Genomic DNA, 23,036 nt, shown 5'->3' with positions numbered 1-23,036 from the left:
TAAAGAAATGGGGCCAGGTGTGGCGGCTCATGCCTATAACCACAGCACTTTGGGAGGCTGAGGCCAGAGTGTGGCTTGCGGCCAGGAGTTCGAGACCAAATTAGGCAACATAGCTAGTCCCTGGTCTCTACAAAAAATTTAAAAAAAAAATAGGCAAGTGTTGTGGTGCACACCTGTAGTCTCAGCTACTCAGAAGGCTAAGGTGGGGGGATTGCTTGAGCCCAGGATTTTGAGGCTGCACAGAGCTATGATTGCACCACTGCACTCCAGCCTGGATGACAGAGCAAGACCGTGTCTCTAAAAATAACAACACACTAGTGTGTGAGAGAGAAACGGAGGCTGCAGGAGAGGAAGCGTCTGAGCCAAGACAGGCAGCTGCATTTGGGGTTTGTCCCTGGGGAGTTTGGGGATGACAGTACAGGTGAATGGCGTGAGGCCTCTAGAGCAAGCCTCCACTCCCGCAGCCACTTCCCTTCTGAGCCTCCCTTGGGCCACCCTCATCCTTTTGGATTCAGCATTGCCCTGCCCCCTGCAGCCACACCCTGGATATCTGTCCCTTTGGATCCCAACTGCCCTCTCCTGCACCCACTTAAAAAACTCAACTGCCCCTGAGAGAGGTCTCACCTTCATCTGCACAGGTGCGTGAGGTGTCAGGAGGCAGGTGGCCTTATGAGTCCCTTCCGTCCTTTGCAAAGCCCCAGGGTGCAAGGGTGGGGAAGCGAGGGGCCTGAGGGCACGGAGGAGTGGGGGCTCACCTCTCACTCGCGCCCTGTGTAGGTTCCACAAGCTGGAGAAGTGGCGGCGGCCGTTCTATCGCGTGCTGCAGGTGTACGAGAACGCGTCGGTGCTGCTGCCTGCCTTCTACAACACGCGCAACACCGACGTGTCCATCCGCGTCAAATACGTGCTGGACGACTTCGAATCGCCGCAAGCTGTCTACTACTTCCATCCGCAGTACCTGGTCAACGTGTCGCGCTACTGGCTCAGCCTGGGGGTGCGCGCCAAGCGCATCAGCACCGGCCTCATTCTGGTCACTGCGGCGCTGGAGCTCTGTGAGGAGGTGCACCTCTTTGGCTTCTGGGCCTTCCCCATGAACCCCTCGGGCCTCTACATCACTCACCACTACTATGACAACGTCAAGCCGCGTCCCGGCTTCCACGCCATGCCCTCCGAGATCTTCAACTTCCTGCACTTGCACAGCCGAGGCATCCTCCGCGTGCACACGGGCACCTGCAGCTGCTGCTGATGGCTGCCAGCCAGGCTGCCCGGCAAGCGGCGCCCCATCTCCTGCTGTCCCTCCCGGTGGAACTGGGAGCCCCGAACCGGGCAGCGTGGGGGCCTGGCGTTCAGGCTGTCTCTCCCTCCATTGTTCAGCTCTGTACTTGGATCCTGGGGTAGGGAGGCAGGGTTAGGAACCGGGGCAGAGTCAGCTGTGTGCTGAGCCTCCTGGCCTGGCCCCCACCGGTGCGTCCGCCCAGTGCGTCCACCTGCCCTGGCTAGCATGCTGCTGGGCCACACCCCAAGATCAGGGGCCCTGGGGACGGCAAGTGAATAAAGCACATTTCCACCCAATTTTGTCATCCGAGAGAGAGCACAAACGGCAGGCCCTTGTTGCAGCTGAAGGAAGGCCCTACAGAGAATGGAATTGAGAGTGGAGACAGGACACTTCACAGGACACTTGAGCACAGTCAAGATTTTATTCACACTTTTGGTTCCTGAGTTTTATATCGAAGACTTAGCTATGAATTGCTATCTAAATCTCAGAGCTTAGAAGCCAACCCAGTGACTAGACCTTCCAGTGAAGAAAGTGATCTCAAGAGGTCCAGGGACTTAACAGCCAAGCCACACCACCCGACAGGTTCTTCTGTGACACCGAGAGATCTAACGTAAGGCCTGGGTTATGTCTTAGTCGAGACATCATCATCTGAGAAGCACCACATCCTTTCAGACACATCCTCGGACACACATGCGGTTTTGGTGCCCCCAGGTTCAATCCTGCGTTAGCTCTTTTGATGAGAAGGAAATAAACCAAACCAGCCACTTGCACTATGGCTTCCAAGCCAATGTTATTGACTCAATAAGTGCTTAGCAATTGGCTTCCTCTTTTGTCTTCCTATTTTCAGCTCCATTTAAACCAGGAGTTATTTATAAAGACCTCTTCCTCTCATGTCTCTGAATCCTGCAGAATCCTGCTGTATCGTGTTCCTCAGTCGGAACCATAGGCTCTGGGCTGGAAAGCACTGACATGTCAGGCGGTGAGCTTAGCAGAGAGAAACGAGTTGTGACCTCCGACACCAGCATCACTGAGGCTTCCGCTGTGAAGGCGGGACTTCTCACAGCAGACCCCAGGGCCTGGGCTTGGGGCAGTCAGCTGGGCTTAGGCAGAGAGGGGTTCACATATCATTTCGCATCTGAAATTAATTCCCTTTGCTTCTCCCTGTGGTGTTTCCACCATAAATGGGATGGTGTCTAAGAGACACTGTTGGTGAACTAACTGCCTTAGAACTTAGCTTTGTGGAATCATAGGATGTTAGTGCTGGGAGGAGGACTTCAGCCTACCTGCCTGGCAACCTGTCTCCCTCCCTCCTTCCTTTCTCCCTACCTCCTCCCCTTTCTCCTTCCCTCCGTTCCTCTTTTCTTCCTCCCCTTAAACATTTCTGGAAAGCCTATTCTGCTTTGGTCTGTGGTTGGACTTAGGAAGACATAAGGATAAACAAAGGCATTATCTGTGTCTTCTGGGGGTGCAGGGCCCAGAGACTATAGGCCCAGTCCCACGTGCTGGGTGCTCTGGGAGGGTTAGGAGCTGTAAGAATCTATCAGTGAGTGGGATCTGCTATCCAATCACCTCATTTGACAGGCCCCCCGGCTGAGCCAGTCAGGGACGTGGAGAGCGCAGGGTTTATCCCAGGCCTCCAGGCTCCTGATCCAGGGCTCCGTTCTTGGCCAAACTTTTGTGTCTTGGCTTGGGCTTCCTGTGGGTGGGTTGTTGTGGAACCTGTGCCCTGTGCACAACACTGTTCTCAGTGCTGACTCTCACCTGCATTCTGAGCTCTGGTCCTGGTTGGGAAAACCTCAGGTGGCTCTGAGTCTCAGTCTGCTGGTCAGGAATGTAGGGGAGTAGCCAAGGGGATGAAATGATCCCAAACACCTGCTAAACCGGGAAGAACTGCAAAGGACAGTGGATGGTTATTACTTGCTTGAGCTCTGCCTATTTCTCCCAGGGAGGGAATTTCTGGGAAAGATTCCAGTTAACTGAGATTTCTAGCCACTGCATGGTTAATTGAACCCAGTTCTTGAAACCATGGAATATAAAAACTAGAAGGTTCTTAAAGACCATTTTGTTCCACTTTAGGAAACAGGCCCAGAGCAAAGATGTGACTGGGTCAAGTCATGCCTGGGGCTCTACTGAGTGCCTGCTGTGGACAGAGCCCTCTACTGGAAGCCCTCTGGGTACTAGTTATGTTCCAGATGGGCTGTGTTTGGGGGAGGCTCCCTGGTGACACAGACATCAGGATTCCCACAGCTGAGGGTGTTGCAGGTTGGAATCTGCCCCAGCCAGGGCCCTCGTAGGAGCTGAGGATTGGAGCATCGGGATCCAGCCCACAGAGGAGTTGGGACACCTGGCTGCTGGCCATATTCCTGCCTGTGGGTCTTAGGGCCAGTCCTTCCTCTCCCTCAATGTCTCAGTTTCCTCATCTCTACAACTAGAAGCTTTGTAAAAATCTTCAGGGTCTGTACAATGTCCTTATTTTGGGGGGACATTCATGATGAATGGATCTAAGCCATAATTAATATTTCTTATTATAATAGCTAGCATTTATCAAGCTACGTTAAGCACTTTCCCTATATTATCTCCTGTAATCATCACGAGACCCCTTTGGGTAAGGAGGCTCCCATTGTACAGATGAGGTGACAGAGGCTTAGAGCAATTCCAGGACTTGCCCTTGGTCAGGCACCCAATGGAGGGAACAGCACCCAATGGAGGGAACTGCACCCAGATCTGTAGAGCCCCAAAGTCTGTGCTCCAAACCTCTGTCTTAGCTTCCCAGACAGTGACACCAGAACATGAGGGATCCTGACCAAGATGCCCCTGCAGGATAGTACGGGGCCCTCCTCCAGGGACAAATGCTCTAGGAGGCTGTCATTGTCCGGGAAGCAGCCTGTGCTTTTATAGGTGCCTCTCCCTAACCCTGCCGCCTACAGCAGTAGCGACTTACCCACAGTGGCATTGGAGGGGAACTGAGGCCATCGTCACATTTTTAAGGTGAGGAAAGATGCCCAGAAATAGCACATGTTAAGTGACAACACGAATGACTTGCCCAGGGCTACATGGCCAGCTTGTGGCTCAACTGGGACTCACCAGTCTCCTGACTTTCAGGATATAGTTTTTCTGCTGCAGCCAGTGTTTATAAGAAAAACATTTTTTCAAAGGCTCAGAGAGACCTGGTGTTGACTCTGGAAACATTCTGCCATGTTCCTCCACAGCCCTGTCACCACGCCACCATGCAGTGCAGACTACCCATTGAATTATTATTTAAGGGAAATTGATTCCCCGTAAACAAAACAACCATCATGTCTTCCTTTGTGCTAAACCCACTGCTCCAGGCTTGAAAGGCAGCAAAAACAAGTAAATGACTCAGTGCTTAGCCAAGCACAAAGAAAGGTGGCTCAAGGTCAGAGGCAGCGTCTGAGACCATTTCAGCAATGCTGCTGCGGCAGCTCTGCCCACTAATCACCTGGTGCCCAGAGACAGCATGTGCTCATCGCCCTTGACTTTGCTGAGAGCAGGGAGGAAGCAGAGCAGTGCTTAGAAACAATTGAGGCAGAGTAGAGTGCTGGCCAATTTAGTGAGCGAATTGGTGAATAAATTATATTTATTGAGTGCTCATGTTGTGCCAGGCATGGTGCCAGGTGCCGGGGAGCTAGTGATGAACAAAACGTCGTCCCTGCCCTCCGGGAGTTTGTGGTCTGGTGTGTGTGTGTACAGATGTTAAATGAAGAATCCCACAAACGTACGTGGGAGCTAGTTGTGCTGAACACTGTCAAATCCAGTCTCAGGGACAGTTATCTGGGAGAGGTGGAGGAGGGGATGACCAAAGTCAATTCCGAATTCTGAAGGTTGGCAGCATAAAAAGTGTAATGAGCAAAGCAGCAGATACTTCTCAGATATCATCCTTGACATCCGTGTAACATTTGACAAGGTTGGCCTCTCTGGTCTTTTTTGTTTGTTTGAGACAGAGTCTCCCTCTGTCACCCAGGCTAGAGGGTGGTGATATAAATATGGCTCACTGCAGCCTCGACACCTGGGTGCAAGTGATCCTCCCACCTCAGCCTCCCAAGTAGCTAGGACCACAGGCACGTGCCATTACTCCCAGCTAATTTGAAAATTTTTTTTTTTTTTGTAGAAACGGGGTTTTGCTATGTTGATGAGGCTAGTCTCGAACTCCTGAGCTCAAGCAATCCTCCTGCCTTGGCCTCCCAAAGTGCTGGGATTACAGGTGTGAGCCACTATGCCCAGTCTCTCTGGTCTTTCTAAAGTCCTCTCCTCTTCTGTTTTCTAACTATTCTTCCCTGACTTTCCTCCTGTCTCTCTGAATGCTCCTTCTCAGGTTCCTTTGTGGATTCATCTTCCGTGAAGCTTCCTCAGGGTTCTCTTCTCTTCCTAGGAGCATTCCTGCAGAAATCTCATCTATTCACAGCCTTAAGTATCTTCTGCCCTGGCATCTTAACCCCTCTACCTGCAGGCCAGTCCTCCCTAGGAGCATTGGAAGCATGCTCACTGTGGCCTCCTGCATGTCTGTGTCTGCACAGCATCTCAGACCTCAACATGTCCTCAACTGGTATAGTTAAAAGAACAATCTGAACTCAGAGTCTCCTCCTACTACTTCGTAGCTGTGTGAACTTGAGGGAGCTCCAGAAGCCCCTGGAGGCTCTGGACTCATCATCTGAAATGAGGACAGGATACCAACCACAACAGCTGTTGCAAAGCTAAGTGAAATAGTGTTGCACAATGCCTAGCACAGTGCCCAGCACAAACTAGACACTAGCAAGCACAGGTTGCCTTGGCCCAAAACTTGGATCACCTTTGCCTCTTCCTTGTCCTTCACTCTTTATGTCTATTTGTTCACTGTATCTTGTCAATTCCAACTCATAAACATCCCTTTAAGTCATTCCCTCCCTGCAACCCCTCTGCTACTGCCCTAACCCAGACCCTCTGATGGATCTTTTTGCTTTCAGAGAATAACCTTCCAAAAATACCTTTTGTGGGGCCCATTGCCTACCTGTACCATAAACTTCAGGTTCTTTACCAAGTCATGCAGGGAATGTCCCAAGCTGGCTTACTCACCTTCCCAGAGATCCTCCTGCCACCTCCCTGCCCTATCCCATACTATTCCAGGCACCTTTGCGCACTCTGTTCAAACACCTGGAATGGCCCTCACACTCCTAAGTTCCTCTCTCCTTCCTTTTATCTGGCCACTTTTGCAGAAGTCAGGTAATGGCCCCCTGCATCCTCCCCTCTAGAGACCTGGGCTGGGCACTCTCTCCTCTGTACTTCTGCTGCAACCATCACCAACTCCATTAGGACATCCTCACAGCACACAGCATAAGGGCCGTGTGTCCTTGATAGAAGGTTTGCCTTCTCCCCAAGGGAAGACATGATATCTAAGCTCATTTTGTATTGCCAGCACTGGCGGGGAAGCACATGCCATGGCCACTCAACACATGTTTACTACAGTAATGAGGTCTCTGGTTCCTGGGGGACTCCAGCAGCTCAGGATACCCCGCTAATAAACTGAGTAACACCTTGGGGAAATTGTCAGCTGAGGAGAGTCCTCTATTGATTTTTTTACCTAGCACATCCCAGGAAGGCAGAGACTCCTCCTGCCTGTCCAGGGGAGCTCGGGGCTCAGGAGGCTGAAATGTCTGTCTAGTGGGGGCTTATGGGCTTGGCTAGCCTCTTTTTGTTTTCTCTCATTATAATCCTGCTCATCTGCTTTTTGCTGGCTAGCCAATCCTTTTTCCTCTAGTTTAAATGAAAGAAGGGAGAGACATTTTCTGTGTTTCTTCTTGTCTACTTCTTCCCTTCCTCAAAGCCACACAAACATGTCAGGCTCTTACATCACTGTGGCTGAGGTGCAGCCTGGGAAGCAATGTAAGAGGGATTTATCAACGGTGTTTCAAAAACTAGAGGAACATGCTGAATGCTTTGGCTGGGAAACAGGTGAGCTGAGCTTTGTAGGATGTCTGCTCCAGATGCGCAGGGGAAGACCAGGAGCATGGGGTTGTTTCCTGGGGGAAAAAAGGTGCTGCTTCTCTGAGCTCAACACACGCCCTGACCTAGTCTCCTCCCTGTAACCAGAGCACCCTCTGGGAAGAGGCTAACTGTGGCTCAGGGGTCAGGTGAGGCCAGGCGAGGGGTGCACCAGTGGCCAGGGTGTGCCTTGTGCTATTGTTTAGAGGTCTAGTCAAACGAGGCCAGTCTGTGGAGGCTGATTCCATCCTACGGGGCATCCTAATAAACCAGTGTGATCTTCAAAGGGTAGACTGGATAGATCTACAGTGTGATCTTCAAAGGGTAGACTGGATAGACCTACAGTGTGATCTTCAAAGGGTAGACTGGATAGATCTACAGTATAGATCTACAGTATAGATCTACAGTATAGATCTACAGTCTACCCTTTGAAGATCACATGGATTTATTAGGATGCCCTGTAGGATGGCCTTCTGATGGCCTGCATCAGAATCACCTGGGTGCTTGTTGAAACTATGGACTGAGAACCTGGGGGAGAGGTGGCGCCTGGGAATCAGCATGTGTGAGGCCCTATCTGTTCCCTGAGCATACAACTGCTTGTGGTTCAGAAGTTGCCACCAGTTGAGTGGCCATGTGTGGCTTGAAATTCAGACTGGAGCCTTGAGTAGGAAAAGAATGAAAAGAAGAATTTGGCACACAACCCAACTTCTGCCTTTTCCGTACATACAAATATAATATATAACCCACTATGTACCTAGCAACAAAAGCCAAGTGCTCGGGAATCTAACATTTACAAAATTGGTTTTGCTTTAACACAAACAAAGATTTCTTTTTCATTTGTAATTATGGTAAAATACACATAACATAGAATTTATCATCTTGACCATTTTTAAGTGTACAGTTCAGTAATGATAAGTACATTCACACTGTTGTATATTCTGTCTCTGGAACTCTTCTCGTCTTGCAAAACGAAAACTTTAAACCCATTAAATGACAAGTCTTCACTTCCCCCTTCCCCAGCCCCTGGCAATCGCAATTCTACTTTCTTTCTCTATGAATTTTACTGCTCTAGGTCCCTCATATAAGTAGAATCATATAATATTTGTCTTTCTGATGACTGGCTTATTTCACTTAGTATAGTATACCAAAGACTTTTTAGAATCACTTAGGTGCAAGCAGCTCTCAAATGACATTAACTGTTTTGGGTGTCCCTAAAGCAGAAATCTGATTTTTGTTTTTGTTTTTGCCTTGGGCAGTTGTCCTGGGCTGGTCGTTGGCCCCTGGCTTCCTGAGACCTTGGCCCCTTGCTGAGGGAGAGTGCAGACCTGGCCTTGCTCTGCCACCTGGGCTCCACCGTCCTGGCCAGCATGTCCTGAGAGACAATAGCCTTGCTGATCTTTTAGAAGTCTTTAGATATTTTCCCCTGCACAGTCTCTTCTGAGAACCTTTTTTTATTATTATTATTTCAAAGGAAAAAAACCAAAAGCAAAAATATACACTTCCATGACTTAGCTGTTGGCCACAAAAGCCAGAAATCAGTGACTCTCTCTTCAGTCGAAGATGGTTCCCATGGCAACAAATCTCTCATTTCCTTCAACTAAATGATCTGCTCAGCTTTGGGGTAAAAGTTCTGTTTTCTCTAGAATTGCCATTTGCAACATTGTGTGTACATAGGAATCACCTGGAAGTCTTTATAAAATAATCCCCAAGCCAGGTCCTTAACTTCCCGGAGAATCTGATTCAGCAGGCCTGGGGATAGGGCCTGGTATCCTTATTTTGAAAGATCTCATTAAGTGGTTCTGTCTCACATGGTTGGGAGTCATTACCCTAAGGCAGGCAGTCTGCCTTGGTGCACGCTGTAGTCGTCTGAAGAGCTTTAAGAAATACTCGTGCGACCCCACCCCTTGACATTCTGAGTCAGGTGGTCTGAGATGTGACCTGAATATTAGGATTTAACAAATTCTCCAGATGTTTCTAATGTGCAGCCAGCCTTGAGAACCACTATTCTAGGTCAGCAGTTCTCAAACTGGAGGCTGCCTCAGAATCTCTTGGAGAGCTCCTTGATTATGGGCCCCACCCCAGAGTCTTATTTGGTGAGGCCAGGGTGGAGCCGCTCTAACAAGTTCCCAGGTGATGCCGATGCCGGTCCAGGGACAGCACTTGGAGGCTCATGGCTCTAGATGATCCTTTAATGAGATTGGCCCTGTTCTGCTGCCCTGTTCTTTTTCCTGGTTGGGAGTTGGTGGACCCTTCCTTCCCTCAGTCTGACTCAGGCGTGAGACTTCTTAAAGGTACCAGCTTTTCTTTTTCTGAACATTTTAGCATTCAGATAAATATTATGACATATTTTTAAAGCAAAGTAACATAGATTTCTTCTCCCGGGGCTAGGAGCCTCAGAGTCTGCCTGAATTAAGAATTTATCTGTGCCTAAGATTAGGATGCATCTTGTGATCTGAGCTAAGGGGTTGGTGGGTCTGCAGCAATAGGTTCAGCCTGTGCCTGGGTGAGGGTCACCTTGTGACTGGCACTGGGTAGGATCTGAGTGCCACACACTTGGCCCTCTAGCATGGGGAGGACCTGTCAGGTCCACCTGGGGGAAAGCCTGGTTTTCTGATGCAGACCCAGCCCTCTGCCCGCCTCCACATCTGTGCACGAACATGGAAGGTAGCAATGAGGAAACACACTACAGCACCAGGACTGCCGTGAGCCCAGGAGCTAGGCCTAGAGCCTCACTTCTTTATGCATTTCCTTTTCTATCATACTTTGGAACAGGCTTGAGCTGAAACCAGAGAGTTAGTACCTGGTTTCTGCCTCAATCTATTCTCCCTCCTCCAAAGATGCCCCCACAACGGGGGCAACTTCAACCCCCATGAGAGCTCAGAATTCCACATTCAGCCACAAAGTTGACAAGAGCCTCTGGAGATCTCAAAGACTTATTAAAAGTGGAAATGGCTACTGTTTTACTGAGGCAGGGTGGAAACACAACTCACTTCCTAGGATCGAACCCAGCAAATTCACTCAGCCCCCAGGTAACTGAGGACTCAGTTGAAGGAAAATAATTTTGAGCCCCTGAAAATAGATGCTATAAAGCTGTGTATCAAGGGCCAACCATTTCACTAACATCGCATATCTCATGGCATTTGCTTTGATTTTAAATTCAGTTCTAGTGAACTTGGTTCTGGTTTCTAATGACAAAGCAAACTAAGAGAATGATGACACGTGCTAGATAAAGCAAGAAGTGGCAGCTAATAGCCTAAATTGTGGTGGCATTAAGAAGACCAAAACTAGTTTACTTGTTCAACGACAGCTTGTCTTCGGAAAAAAAAAAAAAAAAACTACATTAAGGATAAGAAAATATGTCCAGGCATGGTGGCTCACATCTGTAATCCCAGCATTTTGGGAGGCTGAGGCGGGAGATCGCTTGAGCTCAAGAGTTGACGACCAACCTGGGCAACATGGCAAAACCCTGTCTCAATAAAGAATACAAAAGCACACCTGTAGTCAGTCCCAGCTACTCAAGAGGTTGAGGTGGGAGACTGGCTTGAGCCCAGGAGGCAGAGGTTGCAGTGAGCTGAGATCATACCACTACACTCCAGCCTGGGTGACAGAGCCAGACCCTGTCTCAAAATAATAATTAAAAAAGACCAAAACTAAATACATATCTCAGGAACCATCAAGTAGCCTGAGGTCGTTGGTCATTTAGTGGGGAAGAGAGGGAGAATATGTTATAATAACCCCGGGAGCAACACAGCATTTCAGCTCAGTTCACCCTGTGACATCCAGGACATGCAGAGGTAAAAAAGCGTTCCAACAATGTTCAATACACTGTCTAAGAAGGCAGGGCTGCGTTTTATCCACTTTAGAATTATTTCCATCCCCAAACACTTAAAATGCTTTCACAAAAGTCTTGGTGCTTAAAAGATAAATGCTCAGTGACCTGGAAGTTCACATAAATGAAACGGCTGATGATCTGATGATGAAGGATAGGTGAGATGGGTAAACTCACTCTTTTTTTTTTTTGAGATGGAGTCTCACTCTGTCACCCAGGCTGGAGTGCAGTGGCGTGATCTCGGCTCACGGCAACCTCCGCCTCCCAGGTTCAAGTGATTCTCCTGCCTCAGCCTCCCAAGTAGCTGGGATTACAGGCGCCCATCACTTTGCCCAGCTAATTTTTGGTATTTTTATTAGAGACGGGGCCACCATTTTGGCCAGGCTGGTTGTGAACTCCTGACCTCGTGACTCGCCCACCTCCTCCTCCCAAAGTGCTGGGATTGTAGGTGTGGGCCACCGCGCCCGGCCAAACTCACTCTTTTGAACTTAACATTTTCCCCCTGACATTGGAGACTCTCCTGCTACCTCTCTCCTAAGAAAAAAGGGCAGGTGGTGGGGGGACAAGCCCCTTCCACCTTCCCATCTCCAAGGGACTTTGCAGTGTGGGTGACGGTGTGGCTGGTCCTCCTCTTTCTGCACCTCTGATTCTGCTTGTGTTGTCCTTATTGTGTGGGGCAGGAGGGTCAGGACTTCACCTAGGGCTGTGCTGGCTCTGCGGTGACTCAGGCCTGGGTGTTTTTTGGTGAATTTAAAAAGATGACCATTTCTGGGGGAAAGTGACACTTTTACTCTCTCCACACCTTCACCATCCATTTTCTTACTGGACTTCGCTGCGTTCCTGCAAGGAGGACAGGGCAGAGAGTAGCAACCCTCCTTGCCGAGGCCCAGAAAGATAGCGTGGTGTGCCCAGGGCACCCATGGTGGGTGGTGGACATCTCCTCTTGGGTGCCAAGGCTTCCTCAAGGTGGGAGGAACTGGAGGGCAGGGGATGGTGGCCAGTGTCCCGCTCTAGCCCTCTAGGGCACCTTTTTCTCCCCTCTGAAGTTGTTAGGCTGATCTGGAGTCTGCTCCAGGCCTGGGCTTCACCCTGGCCTCATGCCCTGCCCAGCACCTGTGTGGAGGGACCTGTTCGTATTCATTCCTCTTTGGGGGCCAAGCTCAGGGCACCCGAACCAGCAGCTTTGGGTGGCTGAACCTAGTGGGACAGAAGGGAGGCAGTTGTATCTGGCAGAGTCACCCAAGGCCACAGGCCTGAGCAAAGCAGAAGAGCGGGGCAAGCTGGGGTCAGGGACCATGGTGCTGGCCCCCTGCTGCTCTGGCCATGTGGGAGGCAGCTGGAGGGGTCCCAAGTGGCAGCTCCTGCCAGCCTACCCCGGACTCCCGAGCCCATCGTCCTGTACTCTTCTCCAGTGGGACGTCTGGCCCTCACTGTGGCTAGCTTCTGGGCAAGTCCCTCTGCTCAAGATCACTTTATGGGGCAGCTGGTGCCCCCTGGGGCTCCCACACTCTGCACATACAATTTAGGGACCTGGCAGGGTCTTGGTGGCCTGCAGCTTCCCTTTCTGGAACCGACTCGCCTCCCATCAGAGAGCCATAACTCTTCTTCAATACAGAATTGTTTGAACTTTGAAATATATGCATTTGTCTATGTATTTTCTTAAAAATTAACACTGTATTTCAATAAGCATACAATGGATTGTTCAATGGTACAGTTTGGAACCAATCCCCCGCCACTTCCCTCCCCAAGTAAAGCCAGGACAGACGCTGGAGTCAGCATGGGAGCTGTGGAAACCTTTTGCCCTGGAGCCAGGTGCCTGTGGCTGTGCCTGGGAGTGGCTTCAGCCCAGGCTTGGTGTCAGATTCCTGGCACCCCTGCCCAGGAGCCTGCATGAAGGCTGCCGGGTCTCTCTCTGAGTGGCTGGTGCACCAGCTCATTTCTGAGTGGCCTCCTGCGTGTGAAGAAAAAGTGGCCACGTGGCATGCCTCCCTTCCTCAGCACGTTCCCTCCCTTGCTTTCCTCTCAAAGAGCCAAGTCACACTGCACTGCGCTCCGTGGAGCCTTTCCTGATGGAGAAGAGAAGGGAGGCCTGAGATGTCCTTTGCTGGGTTGTGGAGAAACACCATCTATATGAAAAGCCCCTTGCTTGCTCTGCTGATTTTCTCCCTCCCCTGGCCCTGGAGAGAAAGGCTGTGCCATTCAAAGACAGTTTGGGGACATGGGGGCTGCAGGCCTGATCTTATTTTTATGCAAATTTTGTTCTGGGAGCAGTGGTTTATACAAACTCCTGTAGCATAATTCCAGCTTGTGTGTGGCTGTCCTTGAGTAGTGATTCTGAAGTGATGACTGTGATGCTATGCCTAAAAACATCATCAGGGTACTTTGTATCTGTCACTGTGTTTGAACGGCCCTCAGTTTCTATCTAATAAAACCAGTCAAATGGTTCACCTAGCAAAGACTCTGTGGCTGTGGCTGTGTGTGTGTGTTTGTGTGTGTGTGTGTGTGTACGCATATGTGTTTTTGTGTGTGTTTATGGGGATTGTGCCACACTGGGCTGACAGCAGCACAGCCCAATGTGCAGAGCTGCCAGGTATTGTGAAGAGCCCATGGCCACCCTGGGCACACCTTTGGGCAGTGTTGGGGGCACATGAGAATCAGGAGACCTGTGGGTGGCTGGCAGGAGTAGCCATCTGACCCAGGGAGTAGGTGGGCTCACAGCAGGGGCTTAGAGCCCAGATCAAGATCAAGTTGAGTGGCATGCTGAATTGACAGTGTATGAAGGTGTACAATGACATGGAAAGAGGATTCTGGAGCTTCTGCAGGAGGACAGAGGGCCCCTGAGGGCCGGAGCTACCTGCCTTAAGGGCTGGAGCTGCCTGGGACAGGTGGGTTTGAGACACACTCATAATGGAAGCAGATCCCATGGCTATGCGACCTGCCTTTCTCTAAGCAAGGCAGCTCTATCAATGTCCAAAGTCACACTGAGGGCATCTGAGTACTAATTACCCATTTGTAAAGAAAAAAAAAAACAAACTTCATTCAATGCCAATCTCCTTGAGTGTATTTAAGACAGAATTATATCAAAAGTTGTTTGCATTTATGTGCAAAATACCGGGCTTGAGCCTGTTTGCCCCATGAAATGTAGTTAATATTGCTTGGAGTCCCCAGATCCACATCTTGGAAAAGCCCAAAGCCTTCCCCATGATTTCTGCAAATCCCTAGGGACTGGTGTTTCCATGACTCCACTGCCTTCAGACTCCTGCTTTTGGGCATGTTTCTGTTTTATATTTATTGACCATCCAGATATTAGGTGCAGCCCTTTCCTTGATATCTGTGATGGTGTAGTGTGTCCCAGAGTGTGGTGGGAAGCAGTGGGAAAGGGATTGAGACCACTTCAGACATCCTGAAAAAGAGACAGCCCAGCCACCGGCCAAGTTTCTGGTGTGGACACTCCTCATGACTTTGGCCTTACCCTACCTCTCTGGCCTCTCTCTTCCACCTCTTCCCTCTTGGCCTTCCTTTTCTCATCTCTCCATCTCCCCATTTGTCTCTTTGGAGCTATTGAATCATTCTCTGTTTGCTTGGTCTCCTGCTGAGCCTGGGTGTCTGCTCACCTTCTACCTTCCAAAGATATTTTCTCAAAGAGGACTATTTCCTCTCTAAGATTAATTTTGGTGACAGCTATAAGATGTTCAAATGTTTCATTATGACAATTGTAAAATGTCAGACACTCAAGCAAACAATAACGGAACCTAAGGTTACTATTGGAGGGTCATCTCTGAGACCTGGGCATTGCCTTTTTTTTTTTTTTTTTTTTTTTTTTAGATAGGGTCTCACTCTGATACTGAGACTGGAATGCAGTGGGATGATCTTGGCTCACTGCAACCTCTGCCTCCTGGGCTGAGGTGATCCTCCCACCTCGGCCTCCTAAGTAGCTGGGACCATAGGTGTGCACCACCATGCCCAGCTAATTTTTCTATTTTTATTAGAGATGGGATTTTGCCATATTGTCCAGGCTGGTCTCAAACTCTTGGGCTCAAGCCATCCTCCTGCCTTGGCCTCCCAAAGTGCTGGGATTATAGGCGTGAGCCACTGTGCCTGGCCTGTCTTCTGTATATCATAGTAAGAAAAAGATCTGACGAGCAGGGAAGTGGAACTTCAATACATATTTTTGAATGAATGAATGTATGAACGAGCTGAAGATTAAGGTGATTATAGTTTAATAAATATTTATCAAATGCATATTATTTGTCACTTCATTCATTCAACAAATATGTTTTGAACCCCTGTTTAGGTCAAACTACTTGAGTATTTGAGAATACAAGAGTTGCAAATGCACATTCAATCACTATGTTCATGGAACATAGTGTCTGGCCAGAGAAATACAGGTAATCAAAAAAACCTCACTGCTGAATGTTTTCGTTATAAACCATACTACAAAGGAACATGCAAGTGCTATGAGAGGCTCAGACAGGTAGCAACGAACTGGGATTGAGCACCAAGGGGGGCTTCCCGGGAGAGACAGGGTTAGCTAGGTGGAGTTGTGGGGGATGCAATTCCAGGCGGGAGAGAGCTTGGGACCCTTACGGAAGGCCAGCACGCTCCTGCCCGGAAAAGGAGGGGGAAATGGTGGGAGATAAAGTTGGAGAACTGGACAGAGGTGAGACCCTACGGGGAAAGGTGGCCCCATAACTGATATTGATTTTGATTTTAAGAGAATCAGCTAGTCCTTGAAGGGTCATAAGGAGGAAGAGGACATGATCAGATTGACACCGAAAAATCTCACCCTGCTGCAGCGTGAAATGTGAAACTGCTGGGGCCCAGAGTGTTTGAAAGGAGGCCATTTAGGAGGCTGGTGGTGGTGGTGAGGACCAGGACGATGGGTGATGTGGGATGGAGTGAAGGGGACAGGGCTGAGAGCTCCCCAGGAGCCAGATGGATAAGGAGGCCAGTGACAGATGATGATGGGGGTGGAAGAGGAAAGGGCTGTGTCAAGGATGATGCTTCTCAGCAGGGGCACAGAAGTCTAAGACATCAGTCCCACTTGAGAATGGGATTGCTTGCTGGAGGAGAGAGACCAGCAAGTGTAACCAGATATGAAGTGGGCAGTTTCAACCAAGGCATCAAGCTACGATAATGCCACTCTGTAAAGGAGGCCCTAGACCATGTACAGAGCTTTCAGACAAATCAGTTGAAAACCAGTTAAACTGTTCTTGGGCCCTTCTTGAAGATTAAAGATATAAAAGGGATGACATAATGCTGATAGAATCATTGATTTTTTTTTTTTTTTTTAAGACAGGGTCTTGCTGTGTCACCCAGGCTGAAGTTCCGTGGCACCATCATGGCTTATAGTAGCCTTGGACTCCCAGTCTCAAGAGAGTCTCCCACCTCCACCTCCTGAGTAGCTTGGCTCATTTTTTAATTTTTTGTAAAGATAGGTCTTACTATGTTTCCCAGGTTGGTCTCGAACTCTTGGGCTCAAGTGATCCTTCCTCCTCAGCCTCCCGAAGTGCTGGGATTATAGGTGTGAGCCACCGCACCTGACCCTCATTGATTTTTTAAAAGGATTTCATGGAGAAAACTGGGCTAGGAACCCCATCCTCAAGGTAGAGGGTTGGGGGTCAGTGCTTCCTCCTGACTCCAGGCTTAGCGAGAAGGGCTTCCACAAGGCCACCCAGAGAGTTTGCCGTGGATTCCCCCAGTTGGGTCCCAGAGCACTGGAGCTGGAGCCCCACTCTGGCCTGAGGAAGCTGAAGGGGCCCAGAGCAGCAGAGCTGGGCTGATGGAGGGTCAAAGCAGGATCAGTCCTGGTGGCGGGGATGTATGCTCAAAAGTCAGCCAGAGGTCTTTAGAAAGGATAAGGGGACCTTGGCAGTGGGAGGCTGTGGGGTGTAGTTCTGGAGCAGAAGTGAAGGTGGGATCAGGAGAGGCCCATGTCAGGGGATCCTGGTCAGAGGGGAGCCTGGGAAAACCCACAGGCCTTCCCACGGAAGAGTTGGCTTTAAACATCCATGAGGACCACAGGAATACATACAGTCCTCTCACGAGAGTGACCCAACCCTGCGATGGGGGTGGCTGGGGCATATGTCAGAATCTGCAACTACCAAGAGCAGGAAGAGGTCAGCAGGACAGGAGATGACTGGCCCCTTCCCTAGGCAGCAGCTGAGCTGCCAGGCCTGGCTAAGGAAGAGACATGGAACAGGCTGAGTTTCATGAACATCCAGCGTGGGCTCCTACAGGCTCTATACAGCTCTAATTGTTGACTTGAGACAATATTAATCACTTACAGGGTCTGTAAAACTTTTAAATGATCTGAAAGTGATCCACCAAACAGTCACAGATCTGTTCAAGATTTTATCTAGTGTCAAGGGAAGGACTGTTCTCACTAAGCAAAAATAAATGTGCTTTTTATCATCTGGGAGTCCTGCTTGTTGGATGTACTGGGTACAGAAGTAATTACAAAATGATGAGCTGTGTGCAACAATTGAGTATGAGTGAAGGAGAGAGGAACTTGAGGAGCAGAGGAAGGTTTTACAGAAGTGACTGCTGACTGGGCCTTGGATTGCATGTTGGAACTTGCCACTGAGGGAAGGCAAGGCATTACAAGCAGATGGATCTGAATCTGAAAAGTCAGCAAGAAATGAGTTTGCACGTGGTCACACAGGGTTGCGGGGGGCGTGTAGAGGACAGAGGCAGCACCAGACTTTGGCGGAGACTTTGCAAACAGGGCTAAGGAATTGGTCATTTGTTTCCTGAAACAGAGGGTAACAAGAAAATAATGTGTCCTCACATCAATTTTCTGGAGAAATGATTCTTGCAGGTGCGCCATAGGAATTCCAGCCTGAGTAAGGTAAGAGTAATTTGCTGGGCGGCCAGTAGGGGTATGATCCCAGTGAGAGAGGCAGGAGGAGAGGACTAAGGCAGTGGCACTAGGAAGAGAGAGGAGGGGTCCAGTTACAAAAATGGGGTCTGTTTGCCATTGACAATGAGGGGGCTGTGTGTGCTTTTGATCATAATAGTGAGGCCAGTCAGGAGAGGAGTGGGGTTGGTGGAAATGGGGTAGGTTGAAGCCAGTGTGGTTGGATAACGGGGTGAGGATGTGAGAGCCTGCAGGCCTTGGAGACAGGTTAGTGTTTTGTCCTAAGGTCAGGGAAAGACACTGGAGCACATAAGCTGGGGAGAGACATGATCTGATTTATTTTTAATAAAATCTGCTTTGAGCAGAGTGGGTTGGAGGGGGGCAGAAGTGGTTGAAGGCTCACTGTTCTAACACTGAGTAGCCGAACCCAGGGAGAAGGCTTCCCCAAAGTGGTTTTGGGAACTAACATTTCAGTGAACCAGAAAACCATCAACCTCACAACACTGCATCACTCTCTTCCTCCCAGAGGAAGAGATGCCTCATTTTGAGACGTCAGACTAGTTAGTTACCTTGAGAAATAAGGGGCACATGGTTGGTGGGGAGCTGTGGTGGGAGCTGGAGCTGCCAGGACATGCATGTGTGTTATTTGCATTGACGTATGCTCACTATCACCACCTTCCCACTACATATTTGTAATTCACTCATTCATTTACTTTTAAAGGCCACGTTCCTTTTCTGCTAGGCACTTGAGGTACACAGGACTTGCTTAGAAAAACTGAAGTCTGAGGGAAAAAATAGGCAATTGGGATAGAGTAAATGATTGGTCTCAATACTTCACCCCTCACTGTGTCCACACCCCCTGCCATGTAACTTTATAGCCCCCCAAATAGCACTTCCTTGCCTCTTGACTCTGGGCTTGGCCATATGTGTTGATTTGTTTATCCAAAGGGTGTCAGCAGATGTGATGTAACTAAAAGGCCTCCCAGGTGCTTGCATTTCCAGGGTCACTCCTGTGCATTTCTACCATGGCCATGAGAAGAGCTTGCCCTGGGTGGCTGGTGTTCCTTCAGGCTGGCCCCAGATTGAACCTGTTATAGGACCAATAGGTTCATATGCCTACTGTGCAGTCACAAACCAATTACACCAAGGCAGCGGGATTTGCAGCAGAGAAAGAGTTTTATGATCATAGGGCACCAAGCAAGGAGTTGGGAGGAGACCCTCAAATCCATCCCCCCAAGGAGTTCTGAGCTGGGGCTTTTAAGGGGACCATGGAGGGTGATTCCTTGGTAAGTCAGCTTCTCCTGGGGTCCTTCAGATCAGCTGACATCAGTAGTTTCACTGGTATGCAGGACCTGAAAGGAGTATCTCAAAGGGAAATCTTCACGTTTTATAATGTTCAGATTGTTGTCAATAGGGCAGTTAAGGGGAACTATGCTCTTGTAAAAGAGAAATCTTCATGTTTTATAATGTTCAGATTGTTGTCTATAGGGCAGTTAAAGGGAACTATGCTCTTGTAACAGGATCTATGTTATTCTGAGGCAACAGGTAAGGAACCATGAGGAGTGGGTCAGAGAGCAAGCTGACTTGCTGATGAATGCTGAGTGTGCTGCAAGCTTGGTTTATTTTCATTTCTCCCCCTCCCTTCTTTGCTGATTAATTTTATAAAGTTTATAGGGATGGTTTCAAACTCATGTAGAAAAGAGTTGCCCTGGCCATGTTCAGCTGGTCCTATAGATTGAGGCAGACCTGCCAGCTGAGCCCAGCATATATATGTCATCCCATCCCAGCCCCAGACATGTGAGAGGTAACACCATGCCACTGAGATTTGTATGCTTGCTTGTCGTGTGGCAATAGCTGGCTGACACAGGAATGCACACAACAGCTCTAACGTCAGCGTGAACTAAAGCCTGCAGAAGGAAAGCACCAGGCACGTTTAGAAAACAGGGGTTTCTTCTGTTTATCCACAGTGTGGGTTTCATAGGGAGAAGGTTGGTCAGATTATAGAGGGTCTCTGCTATCAGCTTGAGGAGCTAGAATTCTATTAGTTTCATAGACATTTGTTATCTTGGTAATCCAGCATCTGAATCCCCTTCTAAAGTTTGAGAAGAGCACAGCTCCCAGCATAGCAGTTGGAAAGGCCAAATACTCTCTTTCCCAGCCTCCTTTCCAGCAAGGCTGTGGGCACATGACTTAGGCTCAGCCAGTCAGATGCTCCGGCCCCAGACTGAATGGCAGAAGGCAGCAGAGTCCATTCTGGTGAGGGCGGCACAAACAGGCAGCCGCTATGGCTCTAGCAGCAACAGCCAGTGCTGAAGCTTGTGGTGCACGCTGTACATCCAGGCCCAGCATTGGTGGAAGTCGGGTCCTCTCTGGACCAGCATGATTCTAGGCATCATTTCCAGAGTGTAGATCTCTGGGACATTCTGAGATCCACCTTCCATCAGCTTAAAAAAATAATTTTTCTACTTAAACTAGCCATTGTTGGTTTCTGTTGCTTTTAATCCAGAACTCTGGCTGAGAAAATTCAATTGCCGTGGGGCGTAAGCAAAGGTTTTTGAGCTGGAGAGGAATATGACCAACGCCATCCAGCAGCAAGAGAATGTACTCCAAGGAGAAGGAGACGGGCGCAACGATATCATTTTGCACATTTGGACATGTCTGTGCACACGCAAATGGTCATTGGATGAACAACCTCTCCCTATTATCATAGGCTTGGGGTCCCACCCAAGTAATCACCCTGTCTGTCCTTTGTGCTTTTATCAGTACACAAGAAACCGATGGGACTCCACATCTCAGCTTTATCAATTAGGACTCCTCACCACCACTGCACAGTTCAGGGCCTTATGCTATGCCTACTGAGGCCTCCTCCTACCTCTCCACAAATCTAGACCTTGCACTGGGATGAGAAGTGGGTCTGCAAAGCATGCCCTGAGCACCCGTTCACAGCCAGCTATGTGCAGGATCCTCACACCAAGGAGCTGGGGTGGGAGTTGAGTCAATAGCCAGGCCTGCACCATAGGCATGACCCAGACAGGCCATCACATGGAGATGGAAAGGCAGCAGATAAGGCCACTTCAGAGAGACAGGGTGGAGCCCATGTCCTGCTTCTGAGACCAAGCAATGCCTCTTCATGCTTCCTTGCAGACCATTCCCTCCCACTAGTCCAGCCCTTGGCAACCATAGGCTTCTTTTTTTTTTTTTCTCAGACAGGGTTTTGCTGTTGCCCAGGCTGGAGTGCAATGGCACAATCACAGCTTACTGCAGCTTATTGCAATCTCCACCTCCCAGGCTCAAGTGATCCTCCAGCCTCAGCCTCTTGAGTAGCTGGGACTACAGGTCTGTGCCACCAGGTTTTAAATTTTTTGTAGAGACTGGATCTCCCTATGTTGCTGCTAGTCCCAAACTCCTGGGCTCAAGCGATCCTCCTACCTTGGCTTTCCAAAGTGCTGAGATCACAGGTGTGAGCCACTGCACCCATCAGGCCTGTTTTCTGATCCTATAGTTTTACCTTTTAGAGAATGTTACATCAATGTAATCACACAGCATGTATTTTTTCTGACCGCTTTTCTGCACTTAGCGTAGTGCTTTCCAGATGCATCCATGTTGTAGCATGTTTCCTGACTCCCTTCCTTTCTATTGTTGAGTATTATTGCCTGTACAGATGTACCTCAGTTTGTTTACCCACTGGCCAGGTGATAAACGCCTGAGTTGTGTCCAGTTTTTGGTTATGAATAAAGCTTCTATGAACATTTACATACAGATCTTGTGTGGATATCCTTTTTCATTTATCTTAGGTAAATACCAAGGAGTGGAATTTCTGGGTTACATGGGAAGTATTTGCTTTGCTTTATTTTCCAAAGTGGCTGCACCATTTTACACTCCAACTAGCAGTATGAGAGTTCTGGCTGCTCATGTCCCTATGAACTCTTGGTATTTGTGAGGGTTAATTTTTGGTGTCAACATGACTGGATGTGCCCTCAATGTGGGTGGGCACCATGCAATCGGCTGGGGGCCCCGACAGAACAAAGAGGCAAAGGAAAGGTGAATGTTTTATCTCTCTCCTGGAGCTGGGACACCCTTCTTCTCCTGTCCTTGGGCATCAGAACTCTAGGTTCTCCAGTCTTTGGACTCTGGGACTTGCTCCATCACCCACTCACCACCAGGTTCTCAGGTTTTGGGCCTGAGACTGAGAATTACACCACGGGTTTCCCAGGTTCCCAGGCCTTCAGACTTGGACCCACCACACTACCAGCCTTCCTACGTCTCCAACGTGCAGACTGCCTGTTGTGGGACTTCTCGGCATCCATAATCCCATGAGCCAACGCCCCTAGTAAGCCTCCTGTCATATATCTACTGATCTGTATATCCTAGTGGTTCTGTCTGTCTGGAGAACCTTGAAATAATACAGAAATAATATAGAATTATTTCCCTGACCTCCTAGCCAGTGTGTTCCAGTACCATGGGATTCTCTAAAAATATTTTGATTTCAGCTTTTAAAGTTCTGTAATCCCAGCACTTTGTGAGACCGAGGTGGGCAGATCACGAGGTCAGGAGTTCGAGACCAGCCTGACTAACATGTTGAAACCCTGTCTCTACTAAAAATACAAAAATTAGCTGGGCATGGTGGCGTATGCCTGTAATCCCAGCTACTCGGGAGGCTGAGGCAGGAGAATCACTTGAACCCGGGAGGCGGAAGTTGCAGTGAGCCGAGATCACACCACTGCACTCCAGCCTGGGCGACAGAGGGAGACTCCGTCTCAAAAAAAAATTCTAAGAAACGTTTTATTATCTTTTCCCTGAATGGGTACTCGTGTAAAATGAGTTTTCTTAGTAGATTCCTAGAGATCCTTAAGGAAGGTCTCTTCCTGAAGAATCCAGGTGTGTAAACCACATATTGCCAGAAGGGGGCGCGCGCCACCCACCATTAAACTTCACTCCTGGTCCTCAGCGGACTTTGAGCTGCTTCAAGGGCGGCCCCTCAGCTGAATAGGGGAAGAGGGGAGGTTGATCTTTCCTGGGTAGGAACGCTCGGGGTTAGAGATGCCTCCCCCTAGTGGAAGATTTGGATGGCTCCAAAGAGCAGGGCAGGACCAAAG

General features: G+C 49.2%; 1 protein-coding gene across 3 annotated transcripts in view; it reads left to right on the top strand.

Moving 5' to 3' along the window:
- Positions 1 to 21,693, top strand: part of ST8SIA5 (ST8 alpha-N-acetyl-neuraminide alpha-2,8-sialyltransferase 5) — a 104,445-nt gene extending 82,752 nt beyond the window's left edge. For all 3 annotated transcript variants that reach the window (XM_003830188.6, XM_003830189.6, XM_003830187.5), the window contains one exon: positions 778 to 21,693. In XM_003830188.6, the coding sequence (XP_003830236.1) occupies positions 778 to 1,246 (469 nt within the window). In that variant the 3' untranslated portion in view covers positions 1,247 to 21,693. The remainder of the gene's footprint in view (positions 1 to 777) is intronic.
- The last annotated feature ends 1,343 nt before the right edge of the window (positions 21,694 to 23,036 follow it).

Source organism: Pan paniscus, chromosome 17 (assembly GCF_029289425.2).
Source record: "Pan paniscus chromosome 17, NHGRI_mPanPan1-v2.0_pri, whole genome shotgun sequence".
Lineage (NCBI taxonomy): Eukaryota > Metazoa > Chordata > Mammalia > Primates > Hominidae > Pan > Pan paniscus.
Note: the sequence above shows the minus strand (reverse complement) of the source record. Positions and strands in the feature narration are given on the sequence as shown.